Source organism: Bos mutus, chromosome X (assembly GCF_027580195.1).
Source record: "Bos mutus isolate GX-2022 chromosome X, NWIPB_WYAK_1.1, whole genome shotgun sequence".
Lineage (NCBI taxonomy): Eukaryota > Metazoa > Chordata > Mammalia > Artiodactyla > Bovidae > Bos > Bos mutus.
The window spans coordinates 87,653,824-87,673,841 of record NC_091646.1 but is presented as its reverse complement, the minus strand read 5'-3'; the positions used below and the strand labels follow the sequence as shown (position 1 = coordinate 87,673,841).

Genomic DNA, 20,018 nt, shown 5'->3' with positions numbered 1-20,018 from the left:
ACTCAATAGATCCCAATCACTAGTATTAGCACATCACAAATGGCAAAGATGATGTCTGGATCTTTCTTAAAGCAAAAGAAAGCAAAGCAACCAAACAACCCATGGAATCTCATTTCTACCTCTTCCCCAAAGTTGACCATCCCATAGGTGTTTCCATTAGAGCCTGAAAGGAGTCTCGCATAAGAAAAGATTTCCTTTTCCATTGCCAAAGTTCTAACAGAAGGAAGAGAACAGATTTAGTACATACCTTTCTAATTGAAAATGTGCACCAATGTGTCATCCAAGGCAGCCTACCTCTTAACATGGAGGGATAGTTTTTTTTTTTTTTTTTTTTGTACTGATTGATCAAAAGGCTAAGGGGCTGTTTCTAACTCTGATTTGAAAACATTTTCAACTTTCACATTTCCTTAGACTTCCTAACAGCCTTTGTGTGGAACCTCCTCAAGCATAATCCCCAAAAGAGTATTGTTCCACCCTGACAGAAATTGCTCACAGAAGACATACTAGCAAAGAGAATGCCATCAGATATTTCTCACTGACTTAGTGAAAGGAGGCGGCCAGACTGCGGGTATGGAAATGACTGGTGAGCCTCTCCTATTGCTATTTTTGTGGCAATTAAAGAGAAGCCTTGGTAATAAAGAGGCAAGTTTAAATATTGGAATTCGTCAGAATTACAGCAGACCCTATCATTCCTAATTGTAACATGAAACACACCACTAACTGGTACCTTCATTTTTAGGAAAAGGACCATAGGGGATGGCAGGAAGAACTGTACGTGATTATTAGAAAATTCAGGCATGATTGGTTTCTTCCAACAGGGGACATATGCCTCCAACTCTATATAATAATCTAAACAGCCTAACCAAAAGAGGACACACACTGAATCTCAAATTAAGAATGCATTCTACATCTCCCCCCAAAATTACAGGTTTTATAACACACTGTTGTTTTCTCAACTACATCATTTTTGCAACAGATTTAAGTAACAAAAGAATCAATTTAGAGCTTTCCTCTGCACCCACAGTGCCATCTAGTGTATAAATGCCGAGAACTGTTCCATTCCACCATGTCTGACTTTTTCAACAATACAGTCTTTCTGGATACTGTGACTCAAGATTCCATTTTTTACGGGTTAATTGTGTATATTCACAAAGGTTTGGAATTGTGCCTGGATAAATTTCTGTCTTTGGTTTTCCATTGTTCCACCATCCTGCATGTTTTAGGTGTTAAAAAATATTTAATGAAAAAGTATACACTTTTTTTTTTTACAAAGCATCTTCCCAAATATCTTCTTTTTAAAAAAATTTTATTGGAAGATAATTGCTTTACAGTATTGTGCAGGTTTCTGCCATATATCAGCATGAATCAGCCACAGGTCCCAAATATCTTCTTATACTGACATTCTAATAGATCCTAAAACACATCTGCCTTTCAAATAGTCCGATGCTTCTAATTCCGAGAGACTTGTAAAAACATATATATTGACTGTCCATTCACAACTGACTAGATTCCAACAAATTTACACAGAGGGGACAGGCTCTTTTTTAAAGAATGTATCTTAATGCTCCCTCACAGTGGTTTACTATTCATCATCTCATTTGGAAATGATTCTGAGAAAAGCCTTCAATTACCTCGATATTCACCTCTGATTTGCTAGTAACCGAGATTTGGACCCAGGTTTTGGGAGGCCTGAAGCTTATTATTTGGGAGAACCTCTGTAAGACAAAAAAATGTCAAATAATTGAGATAAAATTAGGCCCAGGGCCTTGGAATGGGGCCCCTGCAAAGAAAAGAACCCTAAAGCTTAAGCTTCATTATTTTTGAGGTTGAATCCACCTCTGCTTGTACCCCATATGCAGGTCAAATGACTTCAGTGGGATGGTCACTTTGGGGTCAAATAATCACATGATTTTCTAGCTCTAGCTAGAAAACCGTTAGAAATCATCTAATTTTCAACCCTCTTCACTGCATACAAGAGGTTTAAAAAAAAAAAAGCAAAATTGTTAGGTCCATCAAAGCCATGTTGTGAGACTAGAAGCAAATTCTACCTCTGCTGTTGCATCTTGGGATGGCTCATTTGTTCAAATGATCATTAGACTCTCATCTTAGATGCTCTGCTGTTTCTAACACCAAGAGTTTAGAGATGGCTATAAATGACTCCACAAAATTAAATATGCTTTAAGTTTTTTTGCTTATCCTTAATGGCTTCCCTGGTGGCTCAGATGGTAAAGAATCTGCCTGCAATGCAGGAGAACCAAGTTTGATCCCTGGGTCAGGAAGATCCCCTGGAAAAGGGAATGGCTACCCACTCCAGTGTTCTTGCCTGGAGAATCCCATGGACAGAGGAGTCTGGCAGGCTACAGTCTATGGGGTCGCAAGAGTCGGACATGACTGAGCTACTAAGCATGCGCATGTGCGCGCGCGCACACACACACACACACACACACACACACACACTAGTTTGGTTGTCCCAACCACTAAGAATCGATTGTAACAAAGTCCTCTTATGGACAAAAAAATAATAACCCAAGGCAGGAATTCTAGGTAAGAACAGTTTACATTCAAATCCATGTCCCTTCAGTGAAAGAAACACCTGCTAGAGCCCCTGGAGCCTCTTCCAACCTTCATGCTACAGGAAAGTCCGACAGGCCTCCATCTGCCAGTCCGTGTTCATGCACACGAAGTAAGGAGGGAGTGACAGGCTCCTGCCCGGCAGGCTAGCCAGGGCCAGCGGGATAGCCAAGCTGCCTAGTGGGGCAGTCACACTGGACTGTTTCGTGGAGGAAGTTGCCTTCTCTTTAGAATCCTGAAACGCACAAAAGAATCTCATCTTTTTAGGAGTCCAGATGGGGTTTAACACAGGGGTTTTACATATACATCTCTTGGGATTCTGTCAAGCCCTGTGCTTCTACATAATAGAAAGCTTCTCATGTGCCTTTCTTGGGACTGTGGTCAACTTCACCTCTTGGTCCGTCTGCCATTTTTTCTCCTCCCAAATATGCTGGGGGTGGCAATAGGTTAGAGAAGGTACTGAGGCACCCAGGCTGTATACTGCATTAGAAATCTCCCCCTGGCTTCCTCTTAGGGAGGGCCCTAGCTGTGTCATTGGCAGTTGTCAGCTTCTTCCTGTGGCGCTGCAGAGTGGTGACACCAGGTTTCTACTGACCACGATTATTGGCAAGGAAGGAAATGTGACCACAATTATTGCCAGGACTCTGTCCTGGTTTGGGGTTCAAGAATACCAAAATATAATGTATAAAATGTGATTAGTCTTATGAATTTTTAGAGCCAGATGAGTTATTAAAAAAAATGTAAATGTCCAAAAAAACTGCATCTAAGTAACATTAAGTCTATTAATTTAATGTTACCAAAAAGTCAGGAAAAGCAAATGCAAAGATAATCAGAGAATACTGATTCACTCCCCTCCTCCCTGAATCATGGATATAATTTCTAGCCATTAGTTACATTAAGTATACTGTTGTTACTCAAGAAATGTTGTGTAATAATGGTGTCTATTAAATGGGATATTTTAACATATCTTAGAAGAAATATAAAAAGTCAGCATGACTATAAAATGCATCATAACTTTGCATTTGCATAATTTTCTCTTTAAAGACATAATGCTCATGTTATATGAGCTTTAAAGGCACAAATGACTTTTTAAAATATAATACAGTAAGTCTCTAGAGACAGCAAAAGTAAGCAGGAAGAAATTAGGCACTAGGACTCAACTGAAACTGACCACAGGACATTTGAAGTTGATGCATCTGGTGAAGATGGCTAGATCTGGAGCACACTGGTAGATTTCCTCTGCCTCTGAAAGTTCCCTGTAAACCCATTAAGAGACTAACAATGTACTGGGTCTCCCAGCACTATGTTCATTTCCCCAAATACAAACTTCATATTCTCTAAATCAAGCTAACAAACATCAACTGAATGTTGAACTTAACATTTAAGGGATCATATGACCTCACCACATCCTTTGTATTACGGTAATCTTTCAGTGGGCTTCCCAGGTGGAACAGAGGTAAAGAATCCACCTGCCATGCAGGAGATGCAAGAGACATGGGTTTGATCCCTGGGTCAGGAAGATCCCCTGGAGTAGGAAATGGCAACACCCTCTGGTATTCTTGCCTGGGAAATCCCGTGGACAGAGGAGCCTGGTGGGCTACAGTCCATGGATTCCAATTCTACAAAGAATCGGACATGACTGAGCAGGCACGCATATAATCTTTCAGTAGGACATAGGTAAATGTCTTCAGTGACTCATTCTTTTTTATCAATTTTCAACTCTACACTGAAGACTTGTCAACTCTGAACAGGTACTTACATTTATTAAAAATCAAATTATCCTTCCCAACTATCTAAGGGTCACTAGCAGCTTCTCTATGGCAGCCACTACCTGCACATTCCTGGCTCCTTCTTGTCCTCAGTACCCAAAACAAATATGCCCAACTGTGTCCACCAACAGGACTAATTTTAGAAAATAATATAAGAAGAGGCCACCAATTTGGCCCCATTTTGACTAATCTGGCATGTAGATGCAGTGGAACAAATTCCCATAGTGAACCAAAGAGAGAAATTGAAAGTCTTTTATATTCCAACCCCTTTGTGTGCTGTGTGTCTTCTTACATAATATAATGATTCCCATGAGGCCAGGAATACTACACAGTGGGGACATCAAGACACGTAAGGTGGGCCTTGTGTCATCCTAGAGACAAAGCACCCTGTCTTTTAGGAAAAGCTGTGGTTGTTTCTGGCTTCCATCTCATGGCTCAGGGAAGTGAGCTCATATGAATACTCCAATGTTCAGAAAGGAGTAAGCAACCCCCAACTGAGCTCCAACGCCAATCTGGGAGGTTGGCAACTCCTATCACCCCCACTTAGCCAAGCACCAGCAGGTACCTGAACCCTGGGGTAGAGGGCCCGGGAAGGGGGTAGGGCTGGCCTGCAGGTTTAACAAACAGAGGGGCTTGTTTTTCAGGTTTCATCTCAGATCCTCCCCCTGCTTCTGTGACAGTTATAACACCATGTAACATACAGTAGATCTCTGCTCCCCTTCCAGCCTAGAAACTCCTTACACAACTCTGCATCTCCTGTGTCCACTGCAATGACCTACATCTAGTGGGTGCTTAATAAGTCACTGGCTTCCATTATGAACTGAACTAACCTAATCTGAATGGAATGAAGAGCTAAGAAGAGAGAAGCTGGCAGCCTGGCTGTGTCTCACCAGCAAAGGTAGAGCAGATGGGCACAATTTGCTAGAGAACAAAAATCAGTACAGCCTCTGTGGTAAGCAAGGATTCAGCAGAAAGAAAAGTCTTTGCATTTCCATTTCAACTGCTTGACCACAGCAGTGAGGCAGGGGACTACATGGGAAAATGGCAGCCTTTGGCATCAGGCAGACAAGTTTAAGTTTTTGGCTCACTCTACTTGCTGCATGCATGACCTTCATCCAGGAAACCCCTTGTAAGCCACAGTCTCTTCACCTCTAAAATGAGGATGATATTAGGGGAATAAATAAGACAACAAATGCCTGGCAGTTAGCAAATGCTCAATAAATGGTAGCAGCTATTAGAAGCTTAGAATTTGAAACTCAAAAATCAGCTCAATCTTAACTAGGGAACAAAGACTCCAAGTTTAAATATTATTTTCTAATTGACAGATGTATCACTTACCAATTCCATATTTAGTCCTATAATAAGTTTTCGTGAAATCATCACAGTCACAAAGGAGCACTTTCCTTCCCCACACATTGATGGTGGTTCCTATGGATAGGTCAGTATCTTTGTAAAACTCTTGGTCTAATTTTCCTAGCTAATAAAAACAAAGGAACATGATGTTGGCACCACAGACCCACCAAAGACCTTGGCATCCCCCCTCTCAAAGGAAAAAGGAAATTTTAAAAAATCCATTACATCACTTATAACCAAATTTTTTAAATCAAATCAAAAGACAACCACTCAAAATCAACATTTTAAAACACTCTTTTAGCAAGGTAGTGCTACCAAATGGCAATGCAATGCATATATTTATATGTACACTTAAGCATGTTTATTATTGATAAATGCAACAGTGCAACACATACATTTATATAGTCATCAATGTCGTTCACAACCAGTCTCCCAGAAGAATACCCAACTCAGCCCACATTCCAGGTTTCAGAGAAGCCATACTGGTAACAGTAATAAAACATGACTTACCTGATATTTATCCAACAGGAAGCCATACACTCGGGTCTGTGAGTAGCCACCATACACATTGAGAACTGTCCGGTCTGTTAACTGGCCTGGTTGATAGACTCCAGGGGGGCCATACTAGAAGATATAAATCAAATCAAGATGTGGTAGGTGGACTCTCAACATAAACATGCTCCTGGTGAGGGGCTCAAGTGGCAAGTGATACCATCTGGTTCTCCTCTATCATCCCGAGGAAGACAGGACACAGACTCCAGCCACCTTTCCCCCATGTTTCCCCACCCTCTGCGGGTCGGTCTACACTCCCCTCATCCTTCAAGGACTTGACGAAGCCCCATCTTTTCCTTCTGACCTCTCCCATCCTGCTGGCCAGTGCCCAATCCAAACTTCTATAGCACCCACCTCAGGGTTAAACTTGTCATTGCTCTCTAACTGCTTCATCAGCAGTCATCTTTTCACTAAACAACAAGATGCCCTGATGGAGAGACCCTGCCTTGCTTTCTTGACTGGCTCAGCACCCTGCCTGACCCTGAGCAAGGAGGCATTTTTCTGGCTGAGAGAGGCAGTGCGGTTAGGTAGTACGAACAGTGAAGTACGGTCAGCCTCTCACACAAACTGTGACTGGAAGCAAGCCAGGAAGGACACCCTTCAGTTTCACCCGTGCTGGAGGTGGTCAGGCAGGAAATATCTGAACTTATGGAAACTGATACTAATTGGTTTATCTCAGCTGAGACATCAGCATCATCCCTGATATGTGTGACATAAACTAAAAGTTAAAACGTGTGAATTTATGAGCTGTGGGGTGCAAGTAAGGCACGTTACAGAGGAAAAAAACAACACATTTTTTGATGCAAACTCTCTCATTGCCACTTCTTAGCTATAGGACATGGGGCCAGACATTTATCCTCTCAGAACTTCAGTAGCAACAGTATTTACTCTTTGCTTTCTCAAAGGATGTGGCGTCAAGGGAATACCCATTGCTCTTGGATCTCTCCCCCACGAGAATGAAAACACCATACAGCAGGAATTAACCCATTTTCTATCTCATGGTAACCTCAGAGCCAGCACACAGCTGACACTTACTAAATATTTGTTGAATGAATGAATAAATGAAGCAACTGATGTCAAGGAACACTGCAAATGTCAGGTATGTCATTATTATTTTATATTTAGCCTATTTTTCAAAGCCATTCTAAAAACAGGCTTCCCTGGCTCCTCCTGGCCACCTGCTATGCATATGCCTGGAGTTTGCTCTGGGACAAACCCAGTCCCAGCCCCAAGAAGCTACATAGCAGGACTTCTGGTGGGAGACTCTTGAGAATCTGGAAGAGTCTCTTGTGATAAACAAATAACCAGTGGTTGTACGCATCAGAAATGAGTGTTACAGTAATCTTTTCAGTAGCACTAAGAAGTAAGTTTAAAAAAACATTATCCAAATAAATAAAGAAATAAAACATAACAGAGAGCTGTGAATAAGCCATGATGTTTTCGTGTGCCTTATAGTTAGGTGTTCATAGGTTTTTGCATGCATCCGTGCTAAATTGCTTCAGTCGTGTCTGACTCTTTGTGAACCCATGGACTATAGCCCCCCAGGCTCCTCTGTCCATGAGGATTCTCCAGGCAAGAATACTGGAGTGGGTTACCATGCCCTCCTCCAGGGGATCTTCATGACCCAGGGATTGAACCCAGGTCTCCTATCATCTCTGGTATTGGCAGGCGGGTTCTTTACCAATAATACCACCTGGGAAGCTCTTATAGATCCTTAGATAGTGCTTTTTACTATATTATCTCATTCAGTCTTTACAGTTACCTCAGAAGGGAAGCCTAGTTAAAAGCATTTTAGAGATAGGGAAATACGCTCAGAGAGGTTAATGACTGGCCTAAGGTCACACAGCTATTAAGCGGCAGATCTACAATTCTAACCCAGGTCTTCTGTCTATGTGCTGTTTCTGCTGCACCCAGGTTACATTAGCTCTCAAGTGGCCATGAACATGTGTAGAAATCATTTGGACAACTCTTTTTTAACAGTAAAGGTGCTAAAGCTATTACTGTTGCTAGCCAGTAGCTAGTTGGTGACTACTTCTGCAAGTGGCTACTCGCAGAAGAGTCACTCCTCTGTGTGTGTGTGTGTGTGTGTGTGTGTTCACAGCCCAGACCAATACAATGGGATCTCCCCAGTAGGCTACAGAGGCCAAAGGCTATTGCTCTTCCCAAGGCCATGAGCAATTCTTTTACTCGAGAGTCATTTACTTTCATAAGATTCACGGTAAACTCAATGACATAGGTAGTTCTCTTGCATTTGACTTTTTCCCTTTACATGCCTTAAGCCCTGAATTTTCCAATTCCAATTTGTCATATCCTCTGTATTACTTTCATAGATGTATATTAATAGAGGGCACAAAGTGCAAATTTTCTGAACACCAGCACTAATACATAGTGACTTGTCACCAACAGTCATAACACGCGACATTCCAGACAGTGACCAGGGTCTTCAGCCCGCAAGCAAACCCGGAAAGCAGTCCCGTGTCTACTGCTCACCTTAGGTAGCTTTCTTCTCTGGAGAAACAATGACATAGCATCTCTTCCTGAGTTATGTGGCAAGACTTCTTTGATCTCGATGGTATCATCAGACAGAAAGTAATGCAGGATAAGTTCTCTACGATCCCCAAACACTGAGCCTGAGTCGTCCCACACGCAGAAAAAACGCAAGACCTTCCTATCATACTCGAGGAACTGTTTCAGAGTGTCGAAGGACTCATAGGGACATATGGGCTCCATGCAGTCTAGCTTCTGTCAGTGGAGAAAAGGTTAATGATAGTGGAAGTCTTTCCATAATCGCTTCTGGGATGCAAGCAGTCAAAAAACATAAAGGTATCTTTTCCATAGACTATTCTGTGATATTTTTAAAAATCTCAACTAACAACATATATGATATACATATATAACTAGTTTCAACCTTAGAAATACAGACAATCAAGTGTTAGGAAGCTTTTCATTAAACATTATTTTAACACACTAAAGTATACTTCTATAATGTTTTTGAAAACTGAGACTTAAAATTCTTGCTTGAGAGCAGACAAAACTAATATATGGTGACAGAAATCAGAATAGTTATTGCCTCTGGGTAGATGACTGATTGGAAAGGGGGGCAAGGGAACTCTCTGGGGTGATGGACATATTCTCTATCTTGATTTCTGTGCTGGTTATTAAACTGTATATACATTTTTCAAAATTGTCAACAGGTATGCTTAAGATTTGTACATCCAAGTCTATGTTAATTATAATAACCAAAAAGTTATTTTCACTGAAAATTCATATCTGTTTATGCTTCTTACTTATCTACAGACTTCTGTGAAAGTAAAAAGAGAAGAAATATCTTCACAGTTTTATTTTGCTCAAAAGGTTTAGGTAGCAAAGATCTGAAAGGTCACGGAAACAGGAACGGAGCAAATGGAGAACTTCTCAATTTGCACAGGATTACTGTGCAGGCTCTGGCTCCCAACCCAGAAACCACTAGCTGGGCAGTCTTCTTGGCCCAATTCTTCTCTATCTGCAGTCTCAGTTTTGTCGTGGAGCGCAACCGCACTCCACCTCCCCGTTCTATCTAATGTCGCCTAATAGGGTAGCTATATAAGGAAGGGCTCACTAGCAAGTGAGATGTAGTCCCATATTGGGTCATGTAGTCTTATTTGTAAATTCTCAAAATTTTGTGTCTGTCTAGGGAAGTCTAGGGGCAGACTCATCCCAAGACACAGGAGACACGATGGCCCTCCAGAAGCTCTTCAGTCTTATCCTTGATATTTAAATGAAATTATGAGATCTCTACTTTCATTGATTATCTTTAACATTTAAATGAAATTATAAGATCTCTATTTTCACTGATAGAGAAAACTTTCTTTGGCATGATAAGGCCTCTAAGAAATTCATTATTGATTACATACCACGGGAGATCTTTTCAGTTCAAGTTAAATTGTTTAATTTTAACTTTACATTTCAAGGCAGCAAACACTGGAGAAGTAAATGAATTAAAGTCAATATAAAAGCCTCTTATTAAACTCCTAATTTTCCACAGACTTCTATATTTATTGAAGAGCTTTCTCCCTAAGGGAATAAATCCTAAAATGATTCTCTCAATCTGAAAGGAAATTATTTAAAACATTTCTTGGCTGTTCTTGGTATTTATTCTTGATTCCTGGAACAGAAGATTTTTTTTCCTTATAAACCTATGAAACCATACATTGTTCCTATGTATTTCATATTATGCATCATCACTCACAATCACTATCATATAATACAAGCTGTTAGTGAATGAGTGTGGCCAGATGCAAAGGGTGATAAATCATATAGATCCATTTCTTTTGGTTTCTCTCTGCTGGTTCTAAAGACTTTTGTATTTATCCAGACTCTTACTTCCAGGGCATTTGGAAAAACACAGAAATGAACCCAAACCATAAATCTCCTTGCATGCCAATACACACAAGAATATTGCCACAAGGATTTCACCTTACATATTCCAGGATCAACAATCCATATTTCTCAGGAGGGGTCTATGTCTACAATATTAAAGGATAATTCTGATGGGGCTAGGAGGCAGGAATAGATGAATGATCCTACATGCAGCTTTTAACAAGAGATCAAAGCAGAATCAAAGGAGATTTTTACTCTAAATTTTATGTTATCTTTCTGCAAAGAAGTTAATTACAAGTTTTAGAAACAATAAAAATGAGACCAAACTAATCTATAGGGATAGAAATGAGAATAGTGCTTATCCCTGGGTGGGGGGAAGGACAGATTGGAAAAAGGCATGCAGGAACTTTCTAGGAGGATGGAAATGTTCTAGACTGTGATTTTGGGTGTGGATTACATGGGTGTATGCATTTGTTAAGACCCATCAAACTGTATATTTAATTTCTGTGCATTTTATTGTGCATGATCATACGTCAATAAAAAGAGAAACAAATGAGAATAATTAAAAGCAGGATAAGAGCAAGAGATTTGAGTTCAAGTCCTAGCAAGAAGACTGGTGAGGTAGGTGACCTTCCACATAATAACACCTGCCCTTTTAGGTATTCAGATTTTTCTGTAAAACAATAAAATTTGGGCCAAGGTCTCATTAAAAAAAAAAAAAAAAAAACTCTGGAAAGACTATAATAATACTACTAACACTGATTCTTTCCTCCCTACACTGGCTTGGATCAGACTTTGCCAATAAGCATCCTGTTATCATGGGCGCACATCAAAATCATGGCCCTCCTCATTCTTGAACCTCTCTGCATCTGATGTCACCTTAAAGGAAGCTGGGAGTCTTAAGAAAGAAAAAGGTGTACCCAAAGCTTGGTTGAGTATATCAGTAGCACAGGAGCAAAGATTTTCCCCAGAGTTAGGCAACTAAAATGGGAAAAGAAAAGCCAGGTAAGAGTGGGCCCAACTGTTTCAGTGTCAATGACTACAAAGCCAACCCCAGGCTCTTAGAAACCATCCCATATGGGCAACTCATGAAGACTCACCCTGCCTGGAAGGGCCACTCTCTGTAAAGAGAAGTAGGGGTGAAGGCAGAGAGTGAGTCTTTCCTGCACCGAAGCCAACCCCCAGCCTCTGTCCAGCCCAAAGGAAAAGAGGACAACTCCAGTGACCATGGCCCCCCAAGTCCTTTCACCTGGGCATCAGAAGTACTGATACCATTCACTGATTCTGAACGGATTCTCATCTTGAAGACTAGAGCTCATGGATAAGTCAACTTACCTCTCTCCGTGTTTTCATGTAAGGATCTTCTGGACATTGTCCTGGGGGATTTAATTTGACTCCTATTTTCGTCAAGAAGTTTTTTGTGAATGCGTCACAGTCATAAATCTTGAACGTTCGACCATAAAAGACAATGTCGGTGTTGACATTAAAGTGATGCACAGTATAAAACTGATCCTCATTAGGAGGTGGGAGAGAAATCCGATGACGCCGGATAAAAATTCCTACAGTATGAAATAAAACACAATTGTTTCATCATATGGCTCACCAGCAAGAGATCAGAGCACATCTTTATAACAACCCTGAATGTTTTCTCACCGTGGTGAAGTGGGCAAAGGACTGGCTCTTGGAGAAGTAGCATCAGAATGTTCAAACTCTGATGGTTCCACAGGGAGCTGGGGCTCCTGAGATTCAGAGTTAATTTGACCAGCCTTGTATGTTGTTAGAGTTGCCTAAGTGGTACTGGGGCTTACTCTATTATAAAGTAATCCTAGGTGGCGCTAGTAGTAAAGAACCTGCCTGCCAATGCAGGAGGCTTAAGAGACGCAGGTTTGATCCCTGGGTCGGGAAGATCCCCTGGAGGAGGGCATGGCAATCCACTCCAATATTCTTGCCTGGGGAATCCCATGGACAGAGAACCTGGCCACATACAGTTCATAGGGTTGCACAGAGTTGGACACAACTGAAGCAACTTAGTGTGTGCACACAAAGACTATGGAAGGAGGGAAGGAGAAGGGAGTACTAAACAGGGTGACCCAATGTGCCAGACACTGCCATCATGTTTTTCCCAAAACGAGCATGCTCACTTTTTCACTCACAAGCACTCAATGTGAGTACGCTAAACAAGGAACTAAGACCCCAAACCAGAGTACTCACAAAAATGCACTCTTGACTGAAAAAAGAAAACTACTAAGCCTCACTATGGTAGATGCCAACACCTTGATTTACAGCTTCCATAAGCACAGATGACTCTATGTTGCTTTGAAGCTTCTTGGAATCTTGTTCCTTCTACCAACCTCTTCTCCCTCCGCCTTTCTCTACAGCCTCTGTCCACCTCCACCCAACCACTCCCACAAAGTGAGAGTTAGCACAGGCTTCATAGTACCTTCTACTTTCAACCCTATGATACCCACTCACTTTTTTTCTTGAGAGTATGGACCCAGGGTCCCTGAGAACACCTAAATGGTAACTAGCCACTGGAGGTAAAAAAGGCTCCCTAACTAGATGAATGTATCGACTATACCACACCATAACCAGCCAACTTACCGTAACACTGCTGAAACCTGTTGTCAAGAATTATTTAGGGATTGAGATTTTATCCTGCTTGCTAGCTGACAAGTTAGCCTGCCACAATTTCAAGGATGCTGGTAGATGATATGAGATGCTTTGGTGACAGACAAAGGGCAGTTTATTACTCACAGTAATAACAGTACCCAGAACATCAATATTTTGGTACCAATTTTCTGAGCCCCGATTTCCAAAGAGTGACACAACAAGGGCCAGGTAACTTCTGCACACACAGTGCTTTACACTACAGGACAGGAACCCTGAGCTGAGGGAAACTGAATCTTTTGTAATAGACAATACGCATCCCTGCCTTTTGTCTCAGAGGGAGACATTATCTTTATTAATGCGTGCATGCTCAATGACTCAGCTGTGTTCAATTCTTGTGACCCCCATGGACTGTAGAATAATGGAACAGAGAACCCACCAGGCTTCTCTGTCCATGGGATTCTCCAGGCAAGAATACTGGAATGGGTTGCCATTTCCTTCTCTAGGGGATTCTACCAACCCAAGGAGCAAACCCGAGTCTCCTATGTCTCCTGCATTGCAGGCAGATTTTTTACTGTCTGGGAAGTCCCCTATCTTTACTAGACTGTACAGTAAACATGTCTGCCCTTTATTCTGGAGGGAGACATCACCTCTGTTTTCCAAGGCTGTGAGCAAACTTGCCTTTTGTTCCAGAAGGAGAGACTATCTTTGTCTTCCAAAGCTGTGTGCTCTATCAACATCCTTGAAAAGATAATCCAGAACAAAGAGCAGTCAGTGTCTCTGCTTGCAAGATTCACAGAAATGCAAGATAACCATGGAGGAATGTCTCTCAATATCTGTAAGCTGACTTAAGTCTGGGAATCTACTCTAGGAGCAAAGACAAAAGAAGAAAAGGCAAGCAGAGCAAACTGAGGGTCTAATGGTTCAAGAAAAATTGGCTTGTGTAACGTGTACCATAATGGAGGCATTTTATTATAAAGATGTCAAGCAATCTTCCTCATGTTTTCTGTAGCACTGAGAATAGTGTCTTTTCCCAAAGTCTAGAAATACTTAGAAATTATTCATTCCTTATTCATTAAAGAACATTTAATGAATATCTTTATGTGCCAGGAACTGTGTTGAGCTCTGTTCCATTATTCTACTAATCATCTTTTCATTCTGTTGAGGGGAAATTAACTAAAATCATTTTCATCTTCTTTTCTTTGTAGCAATTTTTAATTACTTGCTACATTAAATTAAAATAAAAAAAAACTGTAAAATTAAAACTGGTCTAGAATATTTTTAAATGTACTACATAAAAGATGATATAATTTTACTGCAAAAAATTATACTTCAATTAGCCCTTAATTCATGCCACTGAAAACAGTATGCAAATTATTTAATCATTCAAGATTAGACATTTAGAACAAATTGTATACTTGAACACCCTTACAAAAGCATGGGCATTCCAGGTACTTCCACAAACCATTATGTATCTCTTTAAAAATACTTATATTTTTAAGTATAGCTGACAGCTTTTAAAATATATAAGATTTATTCAACAGCCAAGAGTTTCTTCAGGAATTCCATCTATCTTGCATGTGTACTTCATTATACAAATTAAAATAAGCAAATCCGTGCTGATTTCTATTTAGTAAGACTTCAAATAGGAATCCTATATTTTTCTAAGTGGGAAGAACTGGCCCACCCACTAAACTTTTAAATAATAATCATTATAATCATCATCATGGCCCTAGGATATACTTTCATATATTCTTCTCATTTAATCTTCAATAATTGCATGATGCAGATAATGTATGAAATACAAATACTCAGTTTATGGATGAGAAAACTCAAGATGGTTAAGTGATGTGCCCAAGGTTATGCACTCACAAATGGCAGAGAAGTGTCTTGAACCTGGGTTTTTCAAGCCCTAAGTAAGTGCCATTGCTCCACAGTCTACACTGAACTGTATTTCACTATACTACAGCCACAAGTTACCTAAGTGGAGGAGAGGAGGGAATGTCTTAGGCAAAACAGGCTAGAAATGTGGAGAAGAGCAGCCAGCCACCGTGAAAGAGATAATGGAGCCGCTCTTGCAAAAGAACAGCCTCTCTCTTCCCTAAGAGTTTGTTTCTGGAGAGGGCCCATTTGTCAGTGGCAACAATTCCCCCCTCCAGAGTCAACACCACCGCATCAGCTGTCCCTCCTTGCAGAGCCTGTGTATCTGCGACCTCCACACACTTTCTTATGTTAGGTCCCACACTCTTCTCCCTAGATGGTTCTTACAAGAAGCCAGGGGACTGGCGATTCATTTCACAGTACACCTGTGGCAGATTCATGTTGATGTATGGCAAAACCAATACAATATTGTAAATTAATTAGCTTCCAATTAAAATAAATAAATTTATATTAAAAAAAATAATAAAAGAAAAGAAGCCAGGGTAGTTCCTTGTGGTAACAAGAGAGAATCTGGACCATCCATGGGTTGAAAAGAGAAGGCAGATCTAACACTAAACAAGAAAATTTTAATAACAAGAAATCCAAGGTCACAATTCCATGTTAATCAAAAACTAACGTGGGGCATTTGAAAGATAGTCACACATGAGAGCTTTCACAAATATTAGTAGGATCTCTCAACTGTGTCCTTTGGGGAATGAAATTTCTATTTATTGGTATTTGTATGGTTATAGTCTTTCATGATAAATGGCAGAAACCACCAGTAAGTGGTTCTTCTGAATATCAAAGAAATATGGAGGATGCCATGTCTTTGGCACATGTTGAAGAGCACCTGAGATCAAGGCATATAACATGACAAAATGTAAAGTGAGAAGTGTTAGTCACTCAGTCATGTCTAACTTTTTGGGACCCCATGGAAAAACAACAACAAAAGTACTGTATCTGCCCTTGAAATTTTCAGATGTTTATTTTCTTAATTGGCCCATAAAGGCAATTTGGGGAACTATCCAGGCATCAGGTGTCTGCTTTTCAGCTCTTCCTTATCTTCATATTTTACATGTCTTTCTTTTTAAAGGTCCTGCTCTCTGATTATATTCTACAAGCTTTAACTTTCTAACATTTCCCTGTGGTTTAGATCAAAATGATGATATATTCATTTATGTTGAATGTGTTTTCATTTCGTTCAGTTGGGAATTGCTTTAGATCTTTGCTCATTCTACTAAATTTAGTTTTTAGGAAATCACCTTCAAGAATTAAGACTCCAATCTCTTATCTCTAACTTAAGTGTGTTTAGTTCATTTTAGTAACACTGCAGACTTAAGGCACATCCAAGTCTAGAGGCAGGTATTTCTTATGTTAATGAATATACAAGTGGAATTCCCACTTGTCATGTCCGGCTCAGCTGGTAAAGAATCTGCCCGCAATGCAGGAGATCTGGGTTCAATCCCTGGGTTGGGAAGATCCCCTGGAGAAAGGAAAGGCTACCCACTCCAGTATTCTGGCATGGAGAATTCCATGGACTGCATAGTCCATGGGATGGCAAAGAGTAAGACACGACTGAGCGACTTTCACTTTTCATATCTACTAAAGTTTATCTCCTAAAAATATTAAGACTACTCATTGTGATCAGAAATGACAGAGTATCTTTTCCTCTTTTGTTCACTCCTTCACTAAAATTAGCATTCCACTTTTAATTTTATAAAACATCATCTTTATGGAGTTTGATTTCATGGGAATAACTTTTTAAATATAGTTGGCCTGATACTTAGTCTTACAGCAAAAGAATAAAAATTTCTGAATTCTGTATCTCTGATCATAATCCTATGCATCTCCCCCTAGCCACTGAATGAGCCCCAAATGATGGCATGTTGGGTGTTCTGTCCTCTTGCGTTACCACCTTCTTGCCTAGTTTTCCTCACACATTCTATATCTGCTCCCAAATACCTCCCAACTTCTCTCCTCCTGGGGCTTCCCTGTGGCTCAGATGGTAAAGAATTTGCCTGCAATGCAGGGGACATGGGTTCAATCCCTAGGTCAGGAATATCCCCTGGAGAAGGTAATGGCTACCCACTCCAGTATTCTTGCCTGGAGAACTCCATGGACAGAGAAGCTGGCAGGCTACAGTCTATGGGATCACAAAGAGTTGGCCACAACTGAGTGACTAACACTGTCCTCACCACTCTCCTACCTCTTCACCTCATGCTGTTCCTTCTGACTAACATGCCTTCCTCTTCTATCTTTATCTGGAGAAACTTTTGAGGTACTACTCAAATGCCTTATCCTCTAATGGATACTGGTATTTCCACCTCTGACTCCTCAAAGTACCTCATATAATTCATGATGCCTGCATTGTGCTATCATTGTCTATCACTTTTCCTTTCCTTTTTCACTCCCTCCTTTTCTTTCTTCCTTTCATCATCAAACTTACTGAACAGCCACCATGCACCAAGCACCTATCTTCACAGACCAATGGCTTACCTCCACTCCTAAATTTTACTCAGCTACATTTAGTGACAATTCCCTCCCCAAGGTCTACCCTCTGGGGCTGCCAGATTTAGCAAACTGAAAAAAATGAGATGCCTGGTTAAACTTGAATTTCAGATAAATAATGAATAATTTTTAGTATAGGTATGTCCCATACAATATTGGGGGGGCATAGTTATACTAAGAACTTCAAATTTAACCAGGTATCCTGTATTTTATCTGGCAACCTTACTATCACCCTACCAGTCTACTTTATGGGATGTATATTTAGATACAGCATATGCCCAGTATAAATAAATGCCTTCTATTTTGTGATTACATTTGCCTGATTCAGGTAGATCGTCTTAAAGTATAAAATGTAAATATATATAGTACACATTATAGTACATCTATACTTTATATATAGATATATACGTATGAAATACTACCCCGTTGAAGAACCAATACAAATCATTAGTGGAGATCAATATTCTTAACCAAGGATACACTGAGAATCAAGTAGAAGTTATTCCCTGACCCCAGGCCTACTGAATCAGAAATTCTGGGGGTGGATCAGGAGATTCTGATGATGGCATTCCCGTGAGAACTCGTACAGACCCTACCAGAAACTCATGGCATATTTCTAATGGTTATCCTTTCCTTACACTAGATTAGTTTGGACTTGGCAGCATTTGACAAATAATTGTCCTGTTAGACAATCAGAGGTAAAACTATTGGGATTAACCTCTGACATTCTTGGCTTGGCATCACATTGTTTTAAATATACCCCAGCAGAACAGCAACAAATTCTGTAAATATAATGCATCTACCCAAAGAGAATGATGCCCTGGCAAGGAATGAAAGCAAGTCTTGACATGCCTCAGTGACTTGACTTTTCACACACATCTCTCTGCCAACAAGGGTTTGTGAATATGTTGTTCTGATGAGGAGCTTCACAAAATTGAATGCCTACTTTGGCACTGTGCTAAGGGATGGCTCTTTTATTTCTGGCTTATTTCAAAGTTCCCTCTCCTTAAAAAAATTACATAAGAGAGGCAGCTACAAAGGGAGGCTATAATTCATCCAGGTGCACTCATTTCTGAATGGTCAGCTCTACTAAAAAAAAACTGGTGCATCTAACCTCCCAGTTGATTCAGAAAATATCAAAACCCTATGGATGTAACAGGAGCACTGTCAGTGCCCAGCACCTAAATGTGACCCTTAATCTCTTCCAAGGTTCCATATGTGCAAAAAAGCAGTCCCAAGCCACTGAAAGGGCAGATGAAAGAAACACTACCTACCCATCCCACTGAGCTTGAGCCCCTGGCTCAGTATACTCATTTCCCCCCTCCCAATTGTTTTTTTTTTTTTTTCCAATTGTTTAATTTAGGAAAGCTTGAAGAAGACATACAATGAATTTGCAAAGTATCCTTTGTCCTAACAGACCTTCCTTAACAAGAATCATATTAAATATTTCAAGAGAGACTGCTCTGTCTCTGAATGAAGCTTGATGATAGAGCAGTTATTTCTGTTTGTTTTCCACAGGACTTGTGATAGCCCGCTAGGTATCTCCACTTTGCCAACAAATTCAGCCTTGTTACATATCATGATTACTATGTATTCTGTTCATAGCACTTGATATGTCTCAATTAGGGAAATGTCCTGACCAGAGTGAGGGAATCAGAAATTCTGAAAGAGACTTGAAAGCTGTCTTTTCCTAAGGTTCACCCCCTCTCCGATTCTTTATGAACAACATTCCCTCCTATTACATAAAAATTATTTTCAAAATCAATCATTATAACTACCTTCAATTTGCCTTTGTAATCTGCCTATGTGAGATTTAAAATCAAGAGGCTTAGTGAATCAAAAAGTCTTAATAAAAGTCTTTCCAAGATCCTCATAGAGGTTACATTTCATTTTTCTTCTTGAAGTTTAATAAAACTAAGATTCACTGGACAGGGGCCAGTGAGCTACAGATAATATGAATTTTTGTCTTAAAGTAATAATAAAAACATAATGCAAGTCACAAATGCAGGTTCAGAATGTCATATGAGCTCCAGTCCATCACTTGTGTAAATCTTATGTCATGTGAGGAGGTAATAAAAAATAATAAGCAAAGCTTAGTTAGGGGATATCAGAGTAAAGCATTTAAGAGAAAATTTACAATAAAATACTTTTTTTACTGAAACAATAACATCACTTACTTAAACCAATGAACTTAGGCAAAACAGATGTTCATGGAAATGAAAAGCTGTAAATTTTCTTAATATTTTGAAGTAATTATTTAAATGTTTTCTAATACATTATTGTCAGTATTTAAGAACAGCATTTTATATGTTTTAAATGACCATGAACAGACCTATAAATATATGATACTGTTTACATATGGAATCTAAAAAAATAATA

At 40.0% G+C, this 20,018-nt stretch overlaps 1 protein-coding gene across 4 annotated transcripts in view; it reads right to left on the bottom strand.

Annotated features, from left to right (window-relative positions):
- The window catches only part of EFHC2 (EF-hand domain containing 2), a 241,029-nt gene that overhangs the window by 118,601 nt on the left and 102,410 nt on the right, over positions 1-20,018 (bottom strand). For all 4 annotated transcript variants that reach the window (XM_070366045.1, XM_070366046.1, XM_070366047.1 and 1 more), the window contains exons 4-7: positions 11,940-12,163; positions 8,736-8,987; positions 6,204-6,317; positions 5,679-5,817 (exon numbers count right to left, since the gene is read on the bottom strand). In XM_070366045.1, coding sequence (XP_070222146.1) covers positions 5,679-5,817; positions 6,204-6,317; positions 8,736-8,987; positions 11,940-12,163 — 729 coding nt within the window. The remainder of the gene's footprint in view (positions 1-5,678; positions 5,818-6,203; positions 6,318-8,735; positions 8,988-11,939; positions 12,164-20,018) is intronic.